Genomic DNA, 17531 nt, shown 5'->3' on the forward strand with positions numbered 1-17531 from the left:
AGGAGGCTGAGGCAAGAGAAATGCTTGAATCTGGGAAGTGTAGGTTGCACTGAGCCGAGATTCTAACACTGCACTCCAGCCTGGGTGACAGAGCAAGACTCCATCTCAAAAGAAAAAAAAAAAGAAAAGAAAAGAAAAAAGAAAAAGAAAAGAGAAAAGAAAAGAAAGAAGGAAGGAAGGAAGGAGAGAGAGAAAGAAAGAGAGAGAGAAGGAAGGAGGAAGGGAGGGAGGGAGGGAGGGAAGGAAGGAAGGAAGGAAGGAAGGAAGGAAGGAAGGAAGGAAGGAAATAAATAAATAAATAAATATAATGCAAGCAAAAAAACTGTAAGCTGGTTGGCGCAGTAGCTCATACCTGTAATACCAGCACTTTGGGCGGATCACAAGGTCAGGAATTTGAGACCACCCTGACCAACATGATGGAACCCCATCGCTACTAAAAATGCAAAAATTAGCTGGGCGTGGTGGCGCATGCCTGTAATCCCAGCTACTTGGAAGGTGAGGCAGGAGAATCGCTTGAACCTGGGAGGCAAAGTTTGCCTGAAATCGCACCACTGCATTCCAGCTTGGTGGCAGAGCGAGACTCCATCTCAAAAAACTAAAAAAAACAAACACCCTGTAAGTTATATACATACTACAGCATAGATTAACATTGAGAATGTTATGCTAAGTGAAATAAGCCAGTCACGGCCAGGCGCCATGGCTCACACCTGTCATCCCAGCACTTTGGGAGGCCGAGGCTGGTAGATCATGAGGTCAAAAGATCGAGACCATCCTGGCCAACATGGTGAAACCCTGTCTCTACTAAAAATACAAAAATTAGCTGGGCGTGGTGGCGCACGCCTGCAGTCCCAGCTACTCAGGAGGCTGAGGCAAGAGTATCGCTGGAACCTAGGAGGCAGAGATTGCAGTGGATGGTACCACTGCACTCCAACCTGGCAACAGAGCAAGATTCCGTCTCAAAAAAAAAAAAAAAAGCCGGTCACAAAAAGCCAAATCAGTATGATTCTACTTATATGAGGTATCTAGAGTAGTCAAATTCATATAAATAAAGTGTAATGGTAGTTGCCAGCAGCTATTGGACAGGAGGAAACAGGGAGTTTCGTTTAACAAGCACAGAATTTCAGTTTTGCAAGAACAATGTATATATACTTAACACTGCTCCACTGTACACTGTTAAGTAGTGCACAAAAGCAAATTTTTAATAGAAAAAATTTAAAAATCAAGCCATATATGTAATTTAAATTTTCTAGGAGCCACATTAAAAAATTAAAGAAACAAGTGAAATTAATTTTACATTTCTTTAAAACAATATATCCAAATATTATCACTGCAAAATGTAACCAACATAAAAATTAGTGAGATGTGTTACATTCCTATTTTTTGCACTGAGTCCTCAAAATCTGGTGTTATCCAGTCCCAGCACTTTGGGATTGGATCCTGCTGAGGCAGGAGGATTGCTTGAACCCAGGAATTCAGGACCAGTCTGGGCAATATAGTGATACCCCATCTCTACAAAAAAATTTTTTTAGTTAGCTGAGGATGATGGCGCACACCTATGGTCCCAGCTACTCAGGAGGCTGAGGTGGTCTAGCCTTCCTATTCGGAAGGCTGAGTCTTGCTTGAGCCCAGGAGGCAGAGGTTCCAGTGAGCTGAGATTGAGCCACTACACCCCAGTCAGGGAAAGAGAGTGAGACCCTGTCTTTAAGAAAAAAAAAAAAAAAATCTGGTGTTTGTATTACACTTTACCACAAATTCAGACTAGCCACATTTTAAAAATATATAATAAGCTGTATTGAGATGTAATTCATACACTATACAATTCACCTACTTAACATGTAAAATTCAATGGTTTTAGTAAATTTATAGTTTTGTAACCATTATCACTATCTAATTAAAGAGCATTTTTATCATCCCCCAAAGAAACCCCAGATCAATCAGCAGTCACTTCCTATTTCTATCTAGCTCCTCCAGCCTTAGGCAGCCATTAATATACTTTCTGTCTCTATAAATCTGCCTACTCTGGACATTTCATATAATTATTATCATACAAAATGTGATCTTTTATTAAATGTAGACTAGCTGCATTTTAAGAACTCAATAGCTTCATTTGGCTAGTGGAGACCATATTAGCATATAGCTGAAAGCCAATAGTGAAGGTAAAATGAAATAATATACTTGATTAATCCAACAGACTACAGAAAAGGAAGAATGAAGAATTGTCTTGACAAATTGTTATTTTCTTTTTCTTCCAGAGCCTTGCTCTGTTGCCCAGGCTGGAGTGCTGTGGCGCAATCTCACCTCACTACAACCTCCACCTCCCAGGCTCAAGCAATCCGCCTGCCTCAGCCTCCCAAGTAGCTGGGACTACAGGAACATGCCACTACACCCAGTTGATTTTTTTTCTTTTTACATCCTAAGCCTCTCAAAGTGCTAGGATTACAGGTGTGAGCCACAGCACCCAGCTTCTTTAAACAAATTTTTTTTTTTTTTGAGACGGAGTCTCACTCTGTTGCCCAGGCTGGAATGCAATGGGGTAATCTCGGCTCATGGCAACCTCCACCTCCCGGGTTCAAGAGATTCCCCTGCCTCAGCACCCCAAGTAGCTGGGACTACAGGTGCAGGCCACCACACCTGGCTAATTTTGTTTTTTGTATTTTAGTAGAGATGAGGTTTAATTCACCATGTTAGCCAGGATGGTCTTGATCTCCTGACCTTGTGATCCACCCACCTCGGCCTCCCAAAGTGCTGGGATTACAGGCATGAGCCACCATGCCTGGCCTAGACAAGATTTTAAAAAGATTCAACTATGTGATATTTAAGAGATACACCTTTTTTTTTTTTTTTTTTTTTTTTTTCTTTTGAGACAAGATCTTGCTCTGTCACCCAGGCTAGAATGCAGTGGCATGATCTTGGCTCACTGCAACCCCTGCCTCCCATGCTCAAGCGATCCTCCCACCTCAATCTTCCAGTAGCTGGGACTACAGGTGTGTACTACCATGCCTGGCTAATTTTTTAAGTTTTTTGTGGAGACGGAGTTTCACCACGTTTCCCAGGTTGGTCTCAAACTCCTGGGCTCAAGCAATCTGCCTGCCTCAGCCTCCCAAAGTGCTGGGATTATAGGCATAAGCCACCGCCTCCAGCTAAGAAACACAATTTAAAAGTAAGAACAGTGCCTGGTGTGGTGGCTCGCCTATAATCCCAGCACTTTAGAAGGCTGAGGCAGGTGGACTGAGGTCAGGAGTTCAAAGCCAGTCTGGCCAACATGGTGAAATCCCATCTCTACTACAAATACAAAAAAAATTAGCGGGCATGGTGGCGTGTATCTCCAACCCCAGCTACTCAGGAGACTGAGGTGGGAGAATTGCTTGAACTCAGAAGTGGAGGCAGTAGTGAGCCAAGCTGGTGCCACTGCTCTCCAGCCTGGGCAACAAGCCAACTGTGCCACTACACTCCAGCTTGAGTAAACAGAGTGAGACCTCATCTAAAAAGATAAAGTAAAGAACGCATACAGTAAAACTGACTTGACCACAATCATAGCTGCAGCCTGGAACTGTTGGCCTCAAACAATCCTCTAACCTCAACCTCCCAAACTGCTATGATTATAAGCATGAGCCACCATGCCCAGCAACTGATTGTTAATTTTAAAATACATTTTTTTAGAAGAATGAAAAACAAGAAAAAAGAAAAAAAAAAAAAAAAAAAACACACACACACACAAAAAACTTTTTATTAAAGTTAAAAATAAAAAGGTGGTTACTTCTGGTGGGGAAGGGGATGCTTACTAGAAAGGGTCCATGAGAACTTTTGGAGATAATGGAAATGCTCTATATTTTGATCTGCATAACAATGACACTGATTTTTTATGTATGTTATATGTACACAATATATTTGTTAGGTTATTCATGTAAGGGTATTTTTAACTGTATTTAAATTTTACCTCAGAAAAGCATTGTTATCAGGCAAAAAAACCTAGTGAACATTGGGGCCTGGTAAAAAATTTTTTAAATTTAAATATTTGAAAAATATTTTTAAAGCAAAAAAAGAGAAATAATTGGAAGTTTCCTGAAACTTAAAAATTTTAACATATTCCTTAGAAACCACATTTAAATTGTAGCTTTTTTTTTTTTTTAAGACAGAGTTTCACTCTTGTTGCCCAGGCTGGAGCGCAATGCATCATCTTGGCTCACTGCAACCTCCACCTCTCAAGTTCGAGTAATTCTCCTGCCTTAGCCTCCGGAGTAGCTGGGATTATAGGCACGCACCACCAAGCCTGGCTAATTTTGTATTTTTAATAGAGATAGGGTTTCTCCATGTTGGTCAGGCTGATCTCGAACTCCCAACCTTGGGTGATCCACCCACCTTGGCCTCCCAAAGTGCTGGGATTACAGGTGTGAGACACCATAACCAGCCAGCTATTTTTTTTTTTTTTTTTTTTGAGGCAGAGTCTTGCTCTGTCACCCGTCTGGAGTGCAGTAGTACAATTACTGCTCACTGCAGCCACAGCCTTGACCTCCTGGGCTCAAGCAATTGTCTCACCTCAGCCTCCTGAGTAGCTAGGACTACAGGCATGTGCCACCACGCCTGGCTAATTTTTTTGTATTTTTATGTAGAGACAGGGTTTTGCCATGTTGCCCAAGCTGGTCTTGAACTCCTTAGCTCAAGCAATCTGCCCTCCTTAGCCTCCTAAAGTACTGGGATTACAGGCATGAGCCACTGTGCCTTGCCTTATTTATTTAAAGACAGAATCTCACTCTGTCACCCAGACTAGAGGGCAATGGTACAATTTCAGCTCACTGTAACTTCCTCCCCCAAGTGATCCTCCTGCCTCAGCCTCCCAAGTAGCTGGGACTACAGGCATGAGACACCACACCTGGCTAAATTATAGCTGTATTTAATAATAAACTACTTTTACACGATTGTGATATGTAATTTATGATTATCAAAATTTAAAACTTACCAGGGAAGGAGTATTGAACTTGATTTCTTCAAAGCAGCCATCAAACATTAAACTAAATGTTGGATCTACACACACACATACACAAAAAAAATTCTTAAACATTAAGACCATTAAATAGCTTTTCCAGTTATACTTTCCTATGAAAATATTTAGCACCCCCTACCCCCACTGCCCAGTGCTGTGGTGCAGTCATACCTAACTGCAGCCTCAAACTCCTGGGCTCAAGTGATCCTCTGCCTCAGCTTCCCAGGCAGCCAGGACTATAAGCTCAAGCTGCCACACCCAGCTAATTTTTAAGTTTGTTATAGAGATGGGGTCTCACTATGATGCCGAGGCTGATCTCAAACTCACAGGTTCAAGTGCCCACCTTAGCCTCCCAAAGTACTCGGATTAAAGGCATGAGCCACCACACCTGACCAACTATGATCTTCTAATAAAACTACTAGCTGGGAACGGTGGCTTACGCCTGTAATCCTAGCACTCTGGGAAGCTGAGGCTGGTGGATCACCTGAGGTCAGGAGTTCAAGACAAGCCTGACCAATATGGTGAAACACTAAAAATACCAAAATTAGCCTGGCGTGGAGGCATGTACCTGTAGTCCCAGCTACTCAGGAGGCTGAGATGGCACCACTGCACTCCAGCCTGGTCGACAGAGCGAGACTCCGTCTCAAAACAAAACAAAACAAAACGTCTCAAAACAAACCAAACAAAAAACACCTAACTTGTGATTAATAAGATTTTTCTCAATATTCTTAGAATACAATCACTAAGTCCAAATGGGCATTAATTTGTAAGTAGAGCCTAGCCTCATGAAGGTTTATAATTGGAAAAATATTAGAATACTATAATATATAGTATTTTTAGTTTTTTAAAAAAGAAATTGAGTTTTTAAAATTAAACATTCTGTGATAATTTTTTAGAAGATAGATCAATTCCGTTAGGCTGATGATAGCTAACTAAATATGCAATAATCCATAAGAAAGTGTTGGCCGGGCGCAGTGGCTCAAGCCTGTAATCCCAGCACTGTGGGAGGCCGAGGCAGGTGGATCACGAGGTCGAGAGATCGAGACCATCCTGTCAACATGGTGAAACCCCGTCTCTACTAAAAATACAAAAAATTAGCTGGGCATGGTGGCGCATGCCTGTAATCCCAGCGACTCAGGAGGCTGGGGCAGGAGAATTGCCTGAACCCGGGAGGCGGAGGTTGCGGTGAGCCGAGATCGCGCCATTGCACTCCAGCCTGGGTAACATGAGTGAAACTCCGTCTCAAAAAAAAAAAAAAAAAAAAAAAAAAAGTAAGTGTTATCAGGGGCTAAAGAATGGCTAAGTTCAGTATTAAGAAAAGCAGAAAGATTGCGATCCATAAAAAATCCTGACCACTAAATAGATTTAGTGATCTAATTATAGCTATGATAAGGAAGCAAGGAGAATAATCTAGTATTTTCCCTACCAAAATACCTTTACTAGATCTCTTATTTGCATTCTAGAGATTGTTCTCTGCCTCCTAAATATCTAACACCCAACACAGTAACCCAAAGTAGTATCCAATTTTAAAAAGTGATTGCTATTTTGTGAGTTAATTATAATTACTCCAGTCTCCAGATTAACTACAGATTTGAGTAACTGTTTAACTGAAGTAAAATCATTGCTACCTACCACTTGTAGTAAGGATTACAGGTCGTTTAGTTGTTGCCATGAATGTTTTGATTGCATTCAGAAACCCAGCATCTTCATCAAAGATTACATCAACCTACAAACAATTTATTGAATATTAATGTAATACGTAACAATACACTTACTGAATATCAGTTATGTATACACAGTAAATATTCTGTCTGTTAGAGACAAAATTTATGAATTTATGAACAGTGTGAATTCAGCCCATGTTGAAAGTTTATAATGTCACACGCTATAATGAATTTTAAAATTATTAACTATCAAATGTTGGCCGGGCGCGGTGGCTCAAGCCTGTAATCCCAGCACTTTGGGAGGCTGAGGCGGGTGGATCACGAGGTCAAGAGATCGAGACCATCCTGGTCAATATGGTGAAACCCCGTCTCTACTAAAAATACAAAAAAAATTGGCTGGGCATGGTGGCGCGTGCCTGTAATCCCAGCTACCCAGGAGGCTGAGGCAGGAGAATTGCCTGAACCCAGGAGACGGAGGTTGCGGTGAGCTGAGATCGCGCCATTGCACTCCAGCCTGGGTAACAAGAGCGAAAACTCCGTCTCAAAAAAAAAAAAAAAAAAACTATCAAATGTTAAAAACACAACCACTTATAACTAGACAGATATGAATCTGAATTTATACAATCATTTAACAATAATTAGCAGCTGTGAATTACATTAATCATCTTCCTGAAAAATTCTTCTAGAGTTGACAGTTTCATTTGCTTTAATTTCAAATAGATACACATATTCCTGACCTTCTTAGCTATTTTACAATTCTTTATAAGAAAACATATAGTATTATTTAAAGTAAGTCTTTATCATGAGCTCTCACAAATGTATGCTTCTATAAGCCTACCTCCTCAAAAAGAATAAGAGATGTTGCATTTTTTCTGTTGGGTTCTTCAGCTCCAACATCTTTGACATTTGAATTAGTTGCATTTGTAGATTTAGTCTGAGTAATCTGTTTCTGTTCAAAAAAATTTTTTATTCCTGCATAAATAAAATATTGGAATTTTAGGTAAAATCAACTTTTGGTAAAAACTGGATATTTTTACAGAAGAAGCTCAAACTAAAATCCGTGATCAAAACTGAAACAGGAAAGGCATGGTGGCTCATGCCTGTAATCCCACCACTTTGGGAGGCCGAGGCGGGCAGATCACCTGAGTTCAGGGCTTCGAGGCCAGCCTGGCCAACATGGCAAAATCTCAACTCTACTACAAGTACAAAAATTAGCTGGGCGTGGTGGCACACGCCTGTAATCTCAGCTACTCCGGAGGCTGAGGTAGGAGAATCACTTGAACCCAGGAGGGCGGAGGTTGCAGTGAGCCAAGATAGCACCACTACACTCAAGCCTGAATGACAAAGTCAGATTCCGACTCAAACAAACAAACAAAAACTGAAATAAGCTGGGTGTGGTGGCTCAGGCCTGTAACCCCAGCACTTTGGGATGCTGAGGTGGGTGAATCACTTGAGGTCAGCAGTTCGAAACCAGTCTGGACAATATGGCAAAACCCCGTCTTTACTAAAAATACAAAAATTAGCTGGTTTGGTGGTACACGCCTCTAATTCCAGCTACTCAGGAGGCTGAGGTGGGAGAATCGCTTGAACCCAGGAGGAGGAGGTTGCAGTGAGCCAAAATCGTCCAGCCTGGGTGATAGAACAACTCTGTCTTTTAGGAAAAAAAAAAAAAAGGTAAAACAAAATATTAAAACTTCTATATGTAGAACCTTCAGCCTTTAGTGTAGCTGAGATTCAATAAATAGCAACAGGAACTTATAAAATGTGTTCACATTTTTATGTATTAGGGTCATTATTAAAAAATATAAAATTTAATTTGTTAATTTAATGTCTTACCTTTATTATTTTCCAGAAGCATTCCTATTTCTTCATTATTTTTACGTTTGGAAGATACCTTAAAATAATTTGCCAAGGTTTTAGGAGGAAGTGCTCGCTTTGGTCCGCTACTTTTTGGTGATGGTGGAGGAACTTTTCTTGGTGATGTAACAACTTTCTTAGGCGAGCTTATTTTTTCTGCCCAAAACAAATTGCATTTAATGATAAATATTCTAAAAATCATACAGGTAACAAGATAATTAGCCACATTCTATATTTCTACTCTTACCAGTTAAAAATCCAAGGCACACAAATTTTCTTTCATTCTTACATTCAAATACTTTGTACATTCAAATATTACTATATTTATTTATTTTACCAGTACAGAAGGTTAAGCCAGTCATTTGGAGAAGACACTCTACTCCAAATAAATATATATTCTTTTTTTTTTTGAGACAGGGTCTCACTTTGTTACCCAGGCGGGAGTGAAGTGGCATAATCTTGGCTCACTGCAGTCTCAACCTCCTAGGCTCAAGCAATCCTCCCGCCTCAGCCCAAGTAGCTGGGACTACAGGGGCATGCCACGATGCCTAGCTAATTTTTTGCATTTTTATTAGAGACGGGGTTTTGCCATGTTGTCCAGGCTGGTCTCAAACTCCTGAGCTCAAGCGATCCGCCCGCCTCAGTCTCCTAAAGTGCTAGATTACAAGTGTGAGCCAGAAATACACATTCTTATAACAAATAATGTTCACAATCCCTCCAATGATTTTTTTCTACACCTGCTTAAAGTTAGAAGAGGGTAGAAGGAAAATAACAGTATCCACTGAGCACATTACAGACCTTTGTTGTACAACTTTAATTTAGACCTGTAATAAATTAATATTGTAAGCAAATAATACCTATTTCTAGAGATACTTTGGAAGATGGATACAAAGTTAAAAAATAAATAGTTCACCTCTACTCTCCAGAATCCCCATGGCATTTTTCCACAGCATATATCCTCTCTTCCCCACTAAGTACCTGGTTTTAGTCCTTACAAGTCCTAATTACTGTATGGCCTCAGAATAGGATCTTCCTCACATACCATCTTATGTTCACATTTCCATACCTGTGTCCTATTCTTTTTGTACCCTCTGCCTCCACAGATCTTATCATAGCTCCTGTATATTAGGTGTTCAATAAGCTTACTGAAAACCTTGAGGTTAAAAAACCTGTCACAGACATCACCATCATTTCATAAATATAGAACATTTCAACATCACAGGTAAGACATACAATATCTTAAAATATAAAAATATTTGGCAGGGCGCAGTGGCTCATGCCTATAATCCCAACACTTTGGGAGGCCAAGGTGGGCAGATCACAAAGTCAAGAGTTCGAGACCAGCCTGGCTAAAATAATGAAACCCCGTCTTTACTAAAAATACAAAAATTAGCCAGGCATGGTGGCAAGCACCTGTAATCCCAACTACTCAGGAGGCTGAGGCAGGAGAATCCCTTGAACCCAGGAGGTAGAGGTTGCAGTGAGCTGAAACCGCACCACTGCATTCCAGCCTGAATGACAGAGCCAGATTCTGTCTCAAAAAAAATAAAAAAGAAAGAAATTTTACAACAAAAGAACCACCTTCTTGCAGAAATAGCTAACTATAGGTCTGGGACATCCTGACATTCCAGAAAGCAAGGAAAATATTAACTATTGCTGGGTTATGTTAAAAGGACAGAAACCAATTAAAACAGTTCCCTGGGCCAGGCGTGGTGGCTCACGCCTGTAATCCAAGCACTTTGGAGGCCACGGAGGGCAGATCACCTGAGGCTGGGAGTTCAAGACCAGCCTGACCAACATGGTGAAACTCTGTCTTTAAAAAAAAAAAAAAACAGTTCCCTGCTAGCCAAAGATGGAAAAATATGAGCACAAAGAGAAAACAAGATAGGATTCTGCTTCTAGCCAAGGTATAGAATTGGCACTAGATTTATCCTCCCATTGAAAATAGGAACAACAAAAAAACTGGACATAGTATATGAACTAACACTTTTCAAGCCTTTTTCATCATGCAACACTAGGACTGCCCAGCCTACTGGCCTGAGAAAATTGCCATAGTAAGGGGAAAGCCAATCCATGTTTTCTGTAATTGAGACTGCACTAGAAACCTAAGGAGGTTGGCCGGGTATGGTGGCTCACGCCTGTAATCCCAGCACTTTGGGAGGCTGAGGTGGGCAGATCTGAGGCCAGGAGTCTGAGACCAGCCTGGCCAACATAGTGAAACTCCACCCCATCTCTACTCAAAATAGAAAAACATTAGTTGGGCATGGTGCCGGGCACCTGTAATCAGCAGCTACTTGGGAGGATGAGCCAGGAGAATCACTTGAACCTGGAAGGCAGAGGTTGCAGTGAGCCAAAATCACACTACTGCACTCCAGCCCAGGTGACAGTGTGAGGCTGTCTCAAAAAAAAAAGAAAGAAAAAGAAACCTGAGGAGTCCAAGTAGACAGAGATGCTGGGAAGAATACAGAAGAAACAGCTGGGCAAAGCTCTTGAAATTTGCAGAGTCCCCCTCAAGTCTAAAAGTGAGTACTCATCATTGAAAGATCAGAGGAAACCATCTCTGAGGCTCACAGAGAGCTGGGAATGATTCATCTTCCCATCAGGTAGACTGACAAACGTAACTAATGGAGTACTGAAGCACTCAGAAAGGTTTTGCCTAAGTAGTAGGGCAAAACTAGCCCTAGACTAAGTGTTGCTACTGTTTTGCCTACTGCAGTTTAAAAGACCTGAAAAGGCTGGGTGTGGTGTCAGCTCACACTTGTAATTTTAGCACTATGGGAGGCCAAGGCAGGAGGACTGCTGGAGGCCATGAGTTTGAGACTAGCCTGACAACACAGCAAGACCTTTTCTCTACAAAGAAAAATTTTTTTAATTAGCTGAGTACAGGGGTCTGTAGTCCTAGCTACTCAAAAAGCTAAGGTGGGGTGTTCCCTTAAGCCCAATTCAAGGTGGCAGAGAGCCATAATCATGCCACTGCACTCCAGCCTTGGCAACAGATCGAGACTGTCTCAAAAACAAAGACACACAAGACCTGAAAATAATAAATTTCCAACTATCTTAACCACATCACCAAAGAAAGTTAAGAAATAGTTATAGGTACAGAAAGAGCAGAATTGATGATTTAAAAAAAAAAAAAAAAAAAAAAAAAAAGTCATAGGAATACATAAATATCCAGCACACAAGAAGGTAAACTGTATAAAGTCTGACGTGCAATCAAAATTATCCAAAGAAGGCATCCAAAGAAGCAGAAAAATACAATTCATAATGAGACAGGGAATAATCAATCAATTGAAAAGCCAACTCAGAAATGACACAGATGGGCCAGGCGCAGTGGTTCACACCAGTAATCCCAACACTTTGGGAGGCCAAGGTGGGTGGATCACCTGTGTTCAGGAGTTTGAGACCAGCCTGGCTGACATGGAGAAACCCCATCTCTAATAAAAATACAAAATTAGCTGAGCATGGTGGCACATGCCTGTAATCCCAGCTAATTGGGAGGCTGTGGCAGGAGAACTGCTTGAACCCAGGAGGTGGAGGTTGCAGTGAACAGAGATCGCACCATTGCATTCCAGCCTGGGCACCAAGAGCGAGACTACATCAAGAAAGAGAGAAAAGAAAGAAAAGAAAGGAAGGAAGGAAGGAAGGACACGGATGATGAGAATCAGTAGCCAAGACCACTAAAACAGTTGTTGTAACTGTATTGCATATGTTCAAAAACCTAGAGGAATGTCTGGGCACATGGTAAGTAGAAAAACAGAAGATATAAAAAGGACCCAAATCAAACTTCTAGAAATGAAAACTACACTTATACCAGTGACAGCATACTAGATACTACAGAAGAAAAGATATATAAACTTGAATAAACAGTAATAACCAAACTGAAACAAAAAGAGGAAAAAGACTGAAAAACTGAACAAAGCATCAGTGTGCCAGGACATCATTTCAAGTGGTCTAAAATACCTATAATAACTGGAGCTGCCAAAGGAAATGGGGAGTACAGAAGAAAATTTCAAGAAATACTGGTTGAGGGCCGGGCGCGGTGGCTCAAGCCTGTAATCCCAGCACTTTGGGAGGCCGAGGCGGGTGGATCACGAGGTCAAGAGATCGAGACCATCCTGGTCAACATGGTGAAACCCCGTCTCTACTAAAAATACAAAAAATTAGCTGGGTATGGTGGCGCGTGCCTGTAATCCCAGCGACTCAGGAGGCTGAGGCAGGAGAATTGCCTGAACCCGGGAGGCAGAGGTTGCGGTGAGCCGAGATCGCGCCATTGCACTCCAGCCTGGGTAACAAAAGCGAAACTCCGTCTCAAAAAAAAAAAAAAAGAAATACTGGTTGAAATTTATCAATTTTGATCTTCCCAACTATAAACATATATGCAAGAAACTCAACAAATCCCAAGCACAAGAAACATGACGAAAAGTACACCAAGGCATATCATAATCAAATTACTTAAAACCAGTGAGAAAACCTTCAAAGCAACAAACAAATAATAAACACAAAGAGCTGAAACATATTATATGTATATAAAAATCCATGAGTTCATAATAACACTTAAAAAATTAAACTACACAAAAACTCACTGTCAAGGCTGCTAGGACACCATTACTCTAAGAACTAATAAAGGAAAGAATGAAGCATTTCTGGTGCCTACAAACTGTATTTCAAAGCATCCAAAGAGTTAAGGAATAGTGTTTCTTCTTAAAATTCTAATAAATGCAAAAAAGAGAATTATAAAATTATCATTTTGAAATCTACAATGGATAATCTGCTATAATGTCATAGGAAATACACAACCCACCTATACATGTATGCCAGACCCAGAACAGAACCTGAATCTAATCAAGCCCATAGATCCACTGCTAGTTTACAAGAAATATAGGGAAGAGAAATGCGTTAACTGATACCAAGAAGATATAATCAGCAGACAAATCCAGAATGTGAAAAATTTGATGACAAATGACTCAGATTCTTCAACAAATAAATGACATGAAAAGAAAGGTGAGTGAACTGTTAGTGAGATTAAAAGAAAGTTAAGAGACATAAATCAAATGTAAGATATGAACTTTGGATCCAGATTTGAACAAATAATTTGAAACAATAAAAAACTGACGTCAGACTGTATATTAGATGATACGAACAAATATAGTTAATAGATTTTTTTTTTTTTTTTTGGAGACAGGGTCTCACTCTGTCACCCAGGCTGGAGTGCAGTGGTCCAGTCACAGCTCACTGCAGCCTCAACCTTCCAGGCTCAAGTGATCCTCCCATCTCAACTTCCAGAGTAGCTGGGACTAAAGGCACACACCACCAGACCCAGTTAATTTTTTTTTTTTTTTGTAGAGACAAGGTCTCCCTGTGCTGCTTAGGCTGGTTGTTAATTCTGCTGGGTCTGAGTCTGATATTATAGTTAGGCTTTTTTAAAAGTCCTTATCAGATAGAAATAAATATTGAAGAATGTATGAGTAAAATGATATGATGGTCTTCAGATTTGTTTTAAAATAGTCTGGTGGGGTGGGCAGGGAACATGCATATATGTAGAAGATAAAAAATAAGTGGCGAAATGCTGCTAATTAACATTATTTTCTTAGATTTTATTTTTTTCAAAACGTTATGGCTTAAGGAAAATAATTTACTTACTTGGTGACTTGCCTATGTTGTAGCTATTAAAAAAACAGGGTTTTTGTGAGTTTACACCTTGTTTGTCTACTTGATGGGACTGAGTAGCTTCCTTCAATTGAGATAGAATTTGTCTACCACTGCGCTGGGAAGAGGCATTGACTTCAAATATCTAAAAGAAGAATATAAGAAAAAACAAAGGGGGAATGGTTTATGTTTCCTTTTAATCCAAGGGTAGTTATTCTGTTAACGTTCTCCCGTCATAGCTGTTACTAACCTTAAACCCAAGCTCCTGGGCGCAAGCATACACTGCAGCAGTTTTTCCCACTCCTGTTGGCCCTGATATAAGGACAGTGTTGCAAAGACAACTCTCTTCATCATCTGAACTGCCTCTGAAGTCTATGCTATCCAAGACATCTGAAAAATTATTCAATTGCAAATAAAATAATTGCTGAGGAAGCAATTCTACTTTATGAAACCCAATGATCAAATCCCACAAATTTCTTGCAATAAATTCTGAAAAATGAATTTATAAAAAGTAGAAAATCAAATATAAAATACCAATTAAGAAATTTTATAGAAAGTTTTAGTTAATCTAACTCTAAAAATGTTCAGTGAAACAGTGAAAAAAAAAATGACACAAAATACCTTCCTGTTTCTCATCTCTTTTTCCCTTCAGATTTTGTCTTTCTTCCAATTCAGCTCTTCTTTTCCAGTCTTTCAACCAACTGCCACAAGAAAATGTAATAAAAATAATTCACAGAATATAGCGATCTCTTAGACTTTCTGTTAAAATGATTATTGGGGAAAGTTATGGCATATGGTTGTCTAAGCAATCCATAGTGCCTATAAATCAACTAAAGAGTAAAATATTTTTACACAGACAGGAACATTTTTAAATGAAGTAGTTTCTGCCAAAACATACAAGACTATATGTGCAAGAATATTCACTGCAGTATTGTTTATATTAGCCTCTAACAGGAAAAGCATAAAAGTATACCAGTGGGGAAAAAGATACAGTATAGTACACTCACTTAGAAACCAGTACACAGCAATTAAAAAGAACTGAGGTAGCAGGGCAGACACAGTGGCTGAGGCCTGTAATCCCAGCACTTTGGGAGACAGAGGCAGGTGGAATGCCTGAGCCCAGGAGTTTGAGACCAGCCCGGGCAACACAGCGAAACCTGTCTCTACAAATAATACAAACATTAGCGAGGCATGGTGGTACATGCCTGTAGTTCCAGCTACTTGGGAGGCTCAGATAGGAGGATGGCTTGAGCATGGGAGGTGAAGGTTGCAGTGAGCCGAGATTGCAACATTGCACTCCAGCCTGGGCAAAAGAGCAAGACCCTGTCTCTCACACACACACAAAAGAACTGCGGTATATTGTGTAATTACATGAAAGATGCCTAATATACAATGTACAATAGAAAGATTAAATTCTAATCTGGAACTAGAATGCCTGAGTTTAAACCCCAGTTTCATCACTTTCTACCTGTGTGACCTTGGACAAATAACTCAGCTTCTCTAGGCCTTGCTTTCTTCATCTATGAGATGAGAACAGAATTTATGCTCATAGTTGTTTTTTTTTTAAGACAGTCTTGCTTTGTCACTGGAGTGTAAGGGTACAATCATAGCTCACTGCAGCCTCGAATTCTTGGACTCATGTGATCCTCCCAGTCTCCTGAATAGCTCAGAAACCAGGTGCATGCCACCATGCCCAACTATTTTTTTAAATTTTTTGTAGAGATGGGGTCTCCCTATGTTGCCCAGGCTGCTCTTAAACTCCCAGCCACAAGCAATCCTCCTGCCTCAGCCTACCAAAGCAGAGATTACAGGCATGAACCACTGTACCCTACTGCTCAGAGTATTGTTCTAAGGATAAAATGAATTAAGAATAATACAAGTGGCCGGGCGCAGTGGCTCACGCCTGTAATCCTAGCACTTTGGGAGGCCGAGGTGGGTGGATCACCTGAGATCAGGTGTTCAAGACCAGCCCGGCCATCATGGTGAAACCCCATCTTTATTTTTTTTATTTTTTATTTTTTTTTTTTTCGAGACAGAGTTTCGCTCTTGTTACCCAGGCTGGAGTGCAATGGCGCGATCTCGGCTCACCACAACCTCCGCCTCCTGGGTTCAGGCAATTCTCCTGCCTCAGCCTCCTGAGTCGCTGGGATTACAGGCACGCGCCACCATGCCCAGCTAATTTTTTGTATTTTTAGTAGAGACGGGGTTTCACCATGTTGACCAGGATGGTCTCGATCTCTTGACCTCGTGATCCACCCGCCTCGGCCTCCCAAAGTGCTGGGATTACAGGCTTAAGCCACCGCGCCCGGCCCGAAACCCCATCTTTAAAAAAAAAATAGAGAATAATACAAGTGCTTAGAACAGTACCAACTTCATGCAATTAATTATGGGTCCATAAGTCCTTATATGAAATCCTTTGGGCCAGATTGTTTTAGAATTCATAATTTTTCAGATACGTAAAAGGTTATTTGGTACATATACTGCATATGACATAATACTCCTAATAGGGTGTAGGCAGTACATCCACAATCACTTAAGTTGTTTTGGTTTGATTATTTTTTTGAGACAGAGTATCACTCTAGCCCAGGCTAGAGTGCACTGGCACAATCTCAGCTCACTGCAACCTTTGCTATCTGGGTTCAAGTGATTCTCATGCCTCAGCCTCTGGGGTAGCTAGGATTACAGGCATGCATCATCATGCCCAGCTAATTTTTGTATTTTTAGTAGAGACAGGGTTTCGCCATGTTGGCAAGGCTGGTCTGGAACTCCTAGCCTCAAGTGATCGGCCTGCCTTGGCCTCCCAAAGTGCTGGGATTACAGGTGTGAGCCACCGCACCCAGCCATCACTTAATATTTGTATTTAAAAATGTTCAGAATTTTTTGGATGTGAGAATTGAAGACCAAGGACCAGGGACCTGAATTAATAATAACGCGATCCCATTTGTTAGAAAGGAAGAACTAACATATGCATAAAATATTTTTCTGGAAGATTTTACAAGAAATTTAAATGATTATTTCTGAAGAGTAGAAATGTAAGAAAAGAAAGCTACTTTTCACTTAAAATTCTACCCATTTTTAAAAGATTTTATAACATATATTACTTTAAAACTATAATTTCAAAATAAAAATAGTAAAACTAAGTTTGTAAACTATTTCTCAATTCCTTTACAAATTTTACCAACCTATGTAACTTTTTTATAGCTAACTCATTTCCTATGAGTTCACTGGCAGTCTGAGGTTGATACTTTTCTGTCCAAAGCATGTCTTCAGTTCCAGAATCTAAAACAAACCAAAAAATTAAATATATTCCTTGACATAAACATATATGAATTCTTAGTCATTGATATTATTGTTACAATGTCACAGTAGGTATTTGCAGAAAT

The 17531-nt window shown here is 40.3% G+C and overlaps 1 protein-coding gene and 1 long non-coding RNA gene across 5 annotated transcripts in view; one reads left to right on the top strand and one right to left on the bottom strand.

The window, feature by feature from the left end:
• Positions 1-17531, bottom strand: part of ATAD5 (ATPase family AAA domain containing 5) — a 64469-nt gene that overhangs the window by 9400 nt on the left and 37538 nt on the right. For all 4 annotated transcript variants that reach the window (XM_032280944.1, XM_032280945.1, XM_032280947.1 and 1 more), the window contains exons 11-18: positions 17331-17427; positions 14770-14849; positions 14399-14538; positions 14143-14293; positions 8482-8658; positions 7484-7617; positions 6614-6707; positions 4958-5022 (exon numbers count right to left, since the gene is read on the bottom strand). In XM_032280944.1, the coding sequence (XP_032136835.1) occupies positions 4958-5022; positions 6614-6707; positions 7484-7617; positions 8482-8658; positions 14143-14293; positions 14399-14538; positions 14770-14849; positions 17331-17427 (938 nt within the window). The remainder of the gene's footprint in view (positions 1-4957; positions 5023-6613; positions 6708-7483; positions 7618-8481; positions 8659-14142; positions 14294-14398; positions 14539-14769; positions 14850-17330; positions 17428-17531) is intronic.
• On the top strand, positions 5602-6903 carry LOC116553449. Its single transcript, XR_004269753.1, has 2 exons — positions 5602-5955; positions 6267-6903. It is a non-coding gene; the product is annotated as an uncharacterized LOC116553449 (long non-coding RNA).

Source organism: Sapajus apella, unplaced genomic scaffold (genome assembly GCF_009761245.1).
Source record: "Sapajus apella isolate SASKATOON/1434 unplaced genomic scaffold, GSC_monkey_1.0 scaffold12, whole genome shotgun sequence".
Classification (NCBI taxonomy): domain Eukaryota; kingdom Metazoa; phylum Chordata; class Mammalia; order Primates; family Cebidae; genus Sapajus; species Sapajus apella.